Source organism: Colletotrichum godetiae (genome assembly GCF_030913485.1).
Source record: "Colletotrichum godetiae strain CBS 193.32 chromosome Unknown BDP55scaffold_7, whole genome shotgun sequence".
In the NCBI taxonomy this organism is placed as follows: domain Eukaryota; kingdom Fungi; phylum Ascomycota; class Sordariomycetes; order Glomerellales; family Glomerellaceae; genus Colletotrichum; species Colletotrichum godetiae.
Window position 1 is genome coordinate 6,216 of NW_026851255.1, and position 10,114 is coordinate 16,329.

The 10,114-nt window shown below is 50.0% G+C and overlaps 2 protein-coding genes across 2 annotated transcripts; one reads left to right on the plus strand and one right to left on the minus strand.

The window, feature by feature from the left end:
* Positions 1-870: 870 nt before the first annotated feature.
* On the minus strand, positions 871-2,406 carry BDP55DRAFT_628237 (deuterolysin metalloprotease; the record flags this gene model as incomplete). The annotated part of the gene is made up of 6 exons (XM_060571875.1): positions 871-1,067; positions 1,105-1,226; positions 1,276-1,384; positions 1,420-1,684; positions 1,784-2,124; positions 2,181-2,406. The coding sequence occupies 6 exons, from the start codon at positions 2,404-2,406 to the stop codon at positions 871-873; spliced, it is 1,260 nt and encodes a 419-aa protein (XP_060433370.1).
* A 4,118-nt stretch (positions 2,407-6,524) lies between these two features.
* Positions 6,525-9,867, plus strand: BDP55DRAFT_701642 (Alpha/Beta hydrolase protein; the record flags this gene model as incomplete). Its single annotated transcript, XM_060577927.1, has 2 exons — positions 6,525-8,152; positions 9,827-9,867. Exons 1-2 carry the CDS (start codon positions 6,658-6,660, stop codon positions 9,865-9,867), a joined length of 1,536 nt encoding a protein of 511 aa, XP_060433371.1. The 5' UTR covers positions 6,525-6,657.
* Positions 9,868-10,114: the final 247 nt, after the last annotated feature.

The window sequence follows — 10,114 nt, forward strand, 5'->3', positions numbered from 1 at the left end:
AATTTGATTCTTTGCCAACTTAGTTCTGGTGGAGTTTACAGAGTTCCACTGTGGACGCTCGCTACTTGTGTCCAAAAGTTGTCGATGCATTCAAGTAGCGCTGCTTGAAGATGTTTGCAAAATGAAAGAGGCATCGTGACTCGCGGGGCTTGACATCTTAGCTGTTCAGCTGTATCCGTACTTCGCCGACCTCGGGTCTTCTAGAATCCCGTTGACCCCATTATCTATGGTGAGTGGAGGAATTTGTCCGTGAGGAGTGGTACGCCAGGTGTCCAATGGTTGTGGACTCAATTGGCTGAGCCTTCGCAGGCGACAAGCCACATTTTGTCCAACACGAGAATCCCATCATGCCACCCAGCGTTTACGATGAGCTTCTCCTAACTATGACATTCGTTGCAATATTTCATAGGGTAGCACTGACACCTGACTCAGAGCCCATGACCACTCCGTGAACCCCTTGTACAATATCCCAAGCTAGAGTTTTCTCACGATGTTAACTCCAAAGCAGCTTCGCTTCACTCATCCCGGAATTGTTGCGGTCGTATTTTCAATCACCGAAGCCAAGACAATAGACGTCCAAGAACTGGGATCGATCCGCCACGGGACTTTGCTACAAAGGTCGGATTGAGGTCGGAAAGACGAGTCATTCTTAATTCGCCAAGAGGTTGGCTCAATACCAAGTCCGGAGTTCCGTTCCGTAATTCAGATACCGCTTTGCGTAATAGTAGCTTTTCCATGCCACCATACAGATCACGAAAGCATTGACAACGTATCTGTTGGTTGAAGCATTCAATCTTCGTTTATCCGCAGTACACAGGTACGATAGTAAAGACCGACAAGAACGCCCTCTAGCCTGGAACGAGACCACACCTAGGCCAAGGAATAGTTCCCAGCATCCATCAAAGAAGCCCCCCAATTTGCAACCTCCTGCCTGTTTCGATTGACGTCGACATTTGAGTTCCTTCTCATCGTCCCATCACCAAAAGAGGCCAGGCACTTAGCAGCCGGCGTAGATAGACTGGGCGAAGAGGGCTTAAGAGCAACGTTAGCATTCCGACTAACCAAGACTTATGAGGCCAACAGGGCCACAAGACTCAAACTTACTGTAAGTGTCAGCGTGGTTGAGGTTCTGAGCAGCTGTCAAGCTGCGGACGAAGTTGTATCCGTATCCGTTGTAGTCAGAGGTGCCCTTGATCTGGGTCAGGTGCGTCATCTCGTGAACGATACTATTTTGGTCAGCGTCACTTTCAGTTCGCTAGAGACATAGATACTTACGTAGTCTGTTGGTCCTGAGCATGGCAAGTTGAAGAGGCCGCAGACATGGTGAAGAAGGTGGGGCCTGTCAGAGTTGGGTTTTTGTTAGATCTTGGTGGACTGACAAGAACTACGGGACTGGTTTGAACAGAGCAAGAGACTTACAGTTGACCATGTACGACTGAGACGGAAGAGTGTATGCGATGACGTTGCTGGAGCAGGCGCCGTAGACATCGCTGCAGTACTGGCGAGAGACACCAGAAGTAGTGCTGCCGCACTCTGAGACAATTCTGCCAAAGACAGCTGCAACGGTGTTGCGGGTAGCAGTGGTAGAGGACTTGAAGTACTCAGTCATGCGGGCAGCCGGACCAGAGGCAGCAGCTGAGGACGCGGCAACGGCAAGGGAGCGGCAGCGGGTGATGGCGTTGACCTATATCCGGCAAGTTAGTTCGGAACGGAGCCGGGCCAGAAGTGGTCCCCGGACCGGAGATGGTCCGTGCTTCGGTCGGAGCAGGAAGGAATGACTTACAGTGGCAGTGCGGCGGGTGCCGGTGCAGTCGGCCTGTACGGCCGTGCGCTTCTCGATGAAGGCGGTGCGAACGGAGGCAGCCTCCTCACCGTTGACCTCAGTCTTGATGCTGTTGCTGCTGAAGGGGACAGCGCCGGCAATGTCGGTCGAGTCGGCATCGGCGTAGAGGAAGGACCCCTGGGTGACGATCTCGACGGCGCCGCCGGTGCTAAGGTCGTGGAGCTCGGCAGCGTCGAACTCTACCTCGATGGTCTCGCCAGCAGCGACGATTTGGAAAGCCTCCTCGGTCAGACCAGAAGTAGCAATTTGCAGACGAATGCCATCAAAGTCGATCTTGTTGCCTACAGTGCTCCGTGTCAGCATAAGCCCAGCCTTGAGTTTACTTGAAGAGGCTTACCAGCAGCGAAAACCTCGACCTTCTCAACGGGAGCCTTGTCAAGGAAGGTGCCGGTCTTGAACAGCTTGATGGCAGAGTCACCAGTGTTGGTAAGGGCAGCCTTGACACCGGAGTTGCCAATAGCCTCAAGCTTGACGTCGAGAGGGGACGTGTCACGCTTGGCCATGTCAACATTGACGGCGCTGGCCAAGGTGGCCAGCAGAGAAACACCGATGGAGAACTTCATGGTGAATGCAGAAACCGGGAGCGCAAGAGCAGAGGCTGTCGATGAGGATGTGGCTGTAGATAGTGAGGTCAGGAAATCCTCTTGGTTCAAAGGTCAAGTAACATCTCTTTATAGTTTGCCTCCGTGTTCATCTTTGGTTCTCTGCTGATTATCTCCCCGCACTGCTTGTCGATAAACTTGCATTAGAGTCCCATCATGTCTGAGCTAAGGAGAAAAAGGAAGATAGAACGTTGCCCAGACTGCCTAGACGGACATGGGTATAGAGAACAGAAGGTACAGCAGGTAAGCCTAACCGATGCCAAGATAGCTAATATCAATAAGGACGGTAGTTGAGACGTTCTGCAACCGTCCACTAGATAGAGACTGGACTTCACCTAATGTGTGCATCCAGAGTGCCAGACAGCCTTGCCTATCACAACCCTGCATTGCTCGAGGATATCGACACTACATATGAACACCTTACAACACCGAAACGGCATTACTGTTAGTTGATATCTTTCCAGAGCTCTATTGCTATCGCAGACTACAAATATTGACCAACATGAACATCATGACTCTCGTGTTCTTGCGGGAGCTATTGCATCTTGGTTTCATTCTAGTACTAGCCTTGGCACGGCGCCCGAGGAAAGCGCCAGAGGTATAGAAGTGATAGAAGCAGCGAGATCTCGCGACCACGACTTAAAATTGTCGACTAGGACATCGTTAGCCGGGACCCCGGGCGAAGTATCCCGCCGCTGTTAATACCTTGCCGCGACCAGTCCGCAAAATCAGGGGCTATTCGCGTTCGGTAGTCCAGCCCAAGTCACGAGCGGCCAATGGGATTACACCAAGACTGCAACCGAACCTGATGATCGTTGATGCCCAGAATTAACGTCAAGCGCGGTCTCCAATGAAGCATTGCCAAACATTGGATGCCAAGGTACTGCCAAGTGCACAAGCCGGAGACTAGCTCGAGGGAGGAAGGAGAAGAATAAGGATGAAACCTCGACTTCTTCGCCCGCTGCCAGTGTTGCCGCTACATTTCTGGACTTAACAAACTTTGACGATGGGAAAGTCATCAAATGGCTGACATGTATGGAATAACATGACTTCCGACCAATGATGATGGGAACGTAGTATGCAGCTTGATGACTTCGGTTAAAAGATAGGAGAATTATGTGGACAGCGGTGGAGCTTGCTACTTTTGAGTTATCGCCCCAGGGTTGCATTTGGCCTGCGAGACTGTGAGCTGTTGACCGAAAAAGGGAGCTGCCAATACGTGATCGGTAAGCTCGGTACCTTAAAGCCATTAAGGTAGCTTTGCCGAGAAAGCAACCATGCGTGTGCCGACTGGCTGCGACTTCAACAGGCTCGTTTTCCGACATATCCCATACTTCATTCAGCGCCCACTATCGATCCTTTACGTGTATTCAGTGCCTCATATTGGCTAGCTGATCCGTCAGCAAAAGACGAAATAAGTTATCCGCAACCAGCAGACCATGTTGAGTTTCTCTCCATCTATTAGCCGGGAAACACTAACAGACCTTCCTTCTTTGGCCCGGCTATTGAGGTGCGAGGGGCACGGCAAGCCACTGGAAACCAAACTAGTCTCTAGGCGCGGTACGTGGATACTGCAGCTCATTTCTTATTGTCTCTTGGCTTCTGCTTGGCTTCCTCTTGGCGATAAATACCTCCACTTCCGCCCTTGACTCGACCAGCCTCCCCGCGGGCAAATCGCTTTCCCGGAAAGCCAAGCCCAACAACGCCGCGAAGATCTAGAGGTTTGCTCCGCTGTCCAGCTCGTATTCTGTAAAACCGCCCCCTCCATAACGCGAAGGCTCATGCTCGTGCATCGGAGAAACACATCAAAAGAAGAAGGTCTCTTAGGGATTCTGGAAGCGAGCTGTTTACTACCATTCCGTGAGCTGATCACCTTACTTTGATAAGCCTATGTGGCGATAAGTCAGTGTTGGCTGCTTTTCTTGGTGGACTATGGTAAGGTGCTTAACGATGCAGGTCGAAGATGGTGTTCGTGATCGTGATCTCTTCCTTCGTTGAGTTAACGACATTCCTGATCAGACACTTGGCAATGATTTGCCCCTATAAAAGTCTAACGAGATCGCACATTTGAAAGGGCTGGGAGAAGGATCTTCCGGCCATGACGCTGATGTAGACTCTTCTTAGCTCACAATTCTGTACCATGAGGTACCTTTAAGTAGGAAATAGTTCACTTGAACCATGGCTGATGTTGAACAAACGTAGCTTGAAGCTCGTGTACAACATATGAAAGAGAAGATATAAAAAACGTCTCGCTTAATGTTTGACTAGATCATAGCCCTGAAGATGTTGCCATGTCGTTTCACAACCTCTGCTGTGCACCAATTTCAGTTCGTTCCTTTGAACAACACTATAAGAATTATATCTGGAGCAGAAGACGAGGCTCTCTCAGTGGCAATACTGGTAGTATTGTTTGAGTTTCTGTTTTGTTTGACTTGGAAGGTGCATGTTCTTTTGATTGTCTAACTATTATAAGGCAAGTTACGGCCTGCACACTTGGGGATTTCCGGGACATTGTCTCCAGGTATGATAGGAGCACGATTCCCAGGCTCTTTAAGCGCGTGGAAACGGAGTGAATTGGCCATTCTGACATAACACGTTTGCTTTGCTTGAAACATGGCACATGTCGTCTGATAATTATGTCACATGTCACAACAAGCAAAGAAAACGAACCGAGGATATAGCCTTCGCGCTTCATTGGAGTCAGAAGATACTCAGGCACTCGTAGTCAAAGACGAAGAAACAGGCTTCGGGACTTGGTTGACCAAGCAGTTGGGTAAGTAGGTACTTGATAGCTTAGATTGCTAAAGGTAAGTCCTGAATGTATGAATTGCAGTGCTTTTATTGTCTTGAGTAATTCATGCATGTACTTACTATTATATATGATTTATCAGGAGGAAAAATTACCTGAATCACGTCAGAAATTTTCCGTCTTACCTTGCTAGATCCACGACTATCAACGCAACGATTGCTGACATGTCGCATAGTCGACGTGAATAGAATTGGTGTCGGTCCCAGCAGCACTGAAGAAAGCTTTAGTACGTAAGTACATGTACCAAGTTGAGGGCTAGAATATCAGGACTCGAACCATTAACTTCTTACGAATGAGATGAGCGATACAAGTTCTCGAAAATGTCGTATTTAACCAGCCTTTATAGTACTCATGATGGAAGATGAAAACCAAAGAAAGTACGTCTTGTTGGACTTTTGCCACCCTGGAGGATTTCGTTCGCAACTAACCCACTATCACGCCATAGGGCCCCTCACCGTTGGGACGGCGACGGTTATCTTCAACTGGTTTAAGAGCTCGATTTATCGTTCTCAATTCACCTGCCCCATTCGGGAAAGGATGAGTTATTCATGTCCAACTTGGTATCTGGCCACAAAAACCACTCCTAATTCCACTTGAACTTTCATTGCGGATTGCGAACTTTTCCAAGCTAAAACCAAGCTGTACATCGAAATTCAGGAGTTGGGTCAGCCCAGAACTGATGCCAACTGATCGTTAGATGTGCATGTTTCTGGACTAAGAGCAAATGGCTGCATCAATTCCAATTCACACATCACCGACCCCAATATGATGTCATTGGGCGACGCAACCCCGATCTACTGACCTCCCTTACTCACTTGTTGCGAGTTTGCTGTGACCCAAGAATCACATCAGTGTTTTCTAACTAGCTTCGGTCTCGGTTTCGGCGGTGTTCCTAGGAGTATTTTCACCGTTTTCCTACCTTAATTGCGGCCGAATGGGTCGTTTTGTGGTGAGCACGTTGAACGATTTGGTGGTATTTTCTCGGACCAGCCCCACGAAGACTTAGACGAGGATTACGAAAGCTGGGGGAGGTCCGAGGCGACGATCGCAAGCACAGTCGCCGCGTAATGCATCCCCTAGGCGCTCGAGGCTCAGCCATGGTAATAGTTGATGGAATGCTAGTAAAGCCGCTATATCCGTTAGGAACAGTCACCCCATAGGCCATGTTCTGAGGTCTGAGCCACGACGGCTACACCGATCGTTGCTAATTTAAATGTAACGTAAAGCGATGTTTAGTAGCTAAACGTGCAAGTTTTGTAAAGGCTGTAGAATTACCTTATATTGAGCCTTGTCGACTGCTGCGGAACATCTCAGGGACTTGAGGTCATCAATTTACACCTAGTCTTTATTGACTCTCAATTCTCACACTCTCTTGATCGAGTTGCCTCATTTTTCTACCAACAATGTTGCAAAAAGCCGCCGTTGGTGCTGCGCTTGTCCATGCCGCAAGCGCAGCCCTTTACGATACTACCATCCAGACAAAGTATGGACTGATTCAAGGCTACCCGGCCTTCAACAGCTCCCCGGCAAATATGTCTCTTGACAACTGGGCAGATATCGCCGTCTGGAAGGGTATTCCCTTTGGTGCATCAACCGCAGGCAACAATCGCTTCAGGGCACCTCAACCTATCGTCGCATGGAACTCAACTCTCGACGCCAAGTCGGTTGGCAGTGTCTGCCCTTCTGCTGTGGGCAGCGGTACAGATGCTTACACCATCGGAGAGGATTGCTTGAACCTCAACGTCTGGAGCGCAGCAAACTCAACGGATGCTAAGTTGCCCGTTGTCATGTGGAGTTATCCGGCCGGCTCGACTGCGGCGATGCCGCTATTCGACGGAGCAGGTATTGCTGACAAGGGCGTCGTATACGTTAACTACAACTACCGCACCGGGTCTTTCGGCTGGCTCGCAGCGCCTGAGCTCAATCAGGAGAGATTCAGTAGCGCTGGATCAAACAGCTCGGGCAACTACGGTATGCTGGACCAGTTTGCCGCTTTGAAGTGGATTCACGAGAATATTGCCAATTTTGGTGGTGATCCGGACCACATTACAGTCATGGGCCAGTCCGCTGGCTCGGCGGCTACCTACCATATGCTCAACGGCCCTCTGCATGGCGTTCCACTCCATGGTGCAATCATCCAGTCTGGCGTCCGCGACCCTCACGATCCTCTGTGCACCAGCTTGGCGGAAAACTACCGGACCCTGGACGTGAATATGGACACAGCGAGCAGATACATGGCTTCATTGAACTGCTCTGATATCGCATGTATGCGTGCTCTGCCGATGGATGACTTAGTCACCGACTTTCTCAATTCAGAGTTCAGCTTTACAGCTACTCTCGACTTCTACGCCATGCCGGATACTTATATCAATACTCTAAAGAAGGGAATTGCCCAGGATGTCCCTGTCATGACGGGGAACACTAAAGACGAGAGCGGGGCGGAATACGGCCTCAACATCACTCTTACAACCTACATCTCCGACTTGAACGAGACATTCAGCACATGGCAGGACAAGTTCCTCGCCGCATACCCTGCCAACGACTCGGCTACGGCTTCGGTAGCCGAGAACGCCCAATGGACTGACCGCTCGAAGGTGGGAACATTCTTCTGGTCGCAGTTGTGGCAAGCCAATGCTACGTCGTCGGTTTACAACTACATCTGGGATCACGCCCCGCCTGGGCAGACTCGTGGCGCTTTCCACATGAGCGAGATCAACTATGTCCACAATAACCTCTACGGAACCGACTCCCCATGGACCAGCGAGGACTACGAGATTGCCGAGGTTATGAACAGCTACTGGGTCAACTTTATCAAGACTGGCGATCCGAATGGAGACGGTCTAGACAAGTGGGCTCCTGCAAGCAACGCCAGTGCGACAGTGATGGAGCTTGGTGATGGTTTTCAAGCCCTTCCTATTGCCAAGGACAACCAGATTGAGTTGTTTGCCCAATGGTTCGATACCTTGGTCACTTACTAGGACATCGTCACACATGCCTTAGTGGCTTCACGGTCTTCAAGCAAATTGCACCAGTTTTCTTCAAAGGTCATGGACATCATGTATATATCTCATATATCCTTCAGTCATATACTGGGTATTCTCCATAGTCTTGGTTTTCAGCTTTTCCTCGCTTGCATGGGTCTCTAAGTGTACTAAGTATGACCGCAACCCGAATAAATATATTCATTTATAGAATCTAGAGAGCTGAGTTCTTCTTCGGCTCTACAGCGTTGCTTATTTAGGAATTTTAAATGGATGTGCCTCTGTGTTGAAGACATACTCATCCAGACTGATGAGGTCCGGTGGCGAGAAAATGAGGTAAAAGTACTTGAGGGTCTCGGCAAGCCAGAAGCTCTATAGAAAGAAGAAGTCAGCAAAACGTGTTGTCACTCGGATGTGAAGAGCAAGTAAATCGGATATCTATCACTCGACGTGTGCAAGTGCTTACCTCCATCTCGTCCAGTTTTCTCGTCTGATCAGGCGGAACTGTAACATCAGCTATAGCCGAATGAGCAAGGTCCGTCTTTGTTGCCTTCAGGATCGACTCAAACATTCGCCAGGCAATATCTTGAAGATCCTGTCGGCCCGTCATCCTGTACAACAGGAATAAACTCTCAATAGCTTCAGGGCGGAGGATATATCTTGGATCGCGCGCATTTCGGAAGCCCTTCTTCAGCCTTGGATCTCCCTCGCTCTTCCATCTCGATTCGTCCCAGAGGCATTCGTCATTCTTCTGGGTATCACCGGTTTTCCGGGCTTCGCAAGGGATGAGATTAAAGCTCTCAGGCATTACACCGGACGGAAACGCGTCATACGCCCATGCACATCCTCGCGCGACCCTTTCACCTAGAGCAACGTGATTGTCGACGGAGAAGAGCTTGCCTCCCAGACCAAGCATACCGCCCGCAAAGCATGCGAGGTGTTGGCCGTCGGATACGTGCTCAATCCGGTCAGCGTAGACGAAGGCATCACCAGCAAACAGGATGTCGTCTCGATCTGAAACCATGGGTCGGAATAGTATGTGCTGCTCTGCGATAGCCATCGCTCCGATGTACATCTTCTCGTATGATGGATCTCGACCGCCGAGTAGAGCAAACATCTTAGGTAGATACTCGTATAGCGAATCTGCTAAGGCTCCCAGCGTGAAGCTGTGATCGGTGTCGACTCGTTCTTCTCTGAAGTTGATCATCTTCGGCCACATCCCAGGAAGTTTCGACTTGAACTGCGTGCTTTCTAGGAACCTCGTGATGCGATCCACCGCGTCGAAGTATTTCGGATTAGCCGTCAGCTGGGATAGACGTGTGAACTCCATAGCTAATGAGCCCGGAGAGGCTGATGGGTCATGCGTGCCAGCTAGCTGGGTTCCTTTCCTAGCGTCTTCAAAGTTGACCCAAAACCCTGGTAGTCGATTTGGCGTATCGAACCCCATGTAAAGCATGTCTCCCAATTCTTTCGCCTTGTCAAGGAGGGTGGGTTCGCCGCTGAGATCGTATGCGCTTAGTAGACCGCCCAGATGGCGAATCGTGGTTTCGAACATGTTTACGCTTGTAGCTGTTGTGTTGGCCCAATCCAGCTTTACCGCAACATTGGCCGCGGCGCGAAACTCATCCTTGAGCTCCATAATCCAGAGGGTGTCGAGAGAATCCACCAGAGTGGCAGCCCATCCTCCAAATGTATCCTTTGCCCCGGCACTCACGGGCGCTAGCTCATCTCGACCCCAAGCAAACTTCTTGTAGCTGTTCCAACTTCGGATGAATACATCGCGGACGGCTTTCTGTCGCTTCGGTGCCTCTGGATGCGGATTGCCTACGCCAAACTCATGCTGAATTAATGGTAGGCCAAGTAGGTTGCCTGTCGGCAA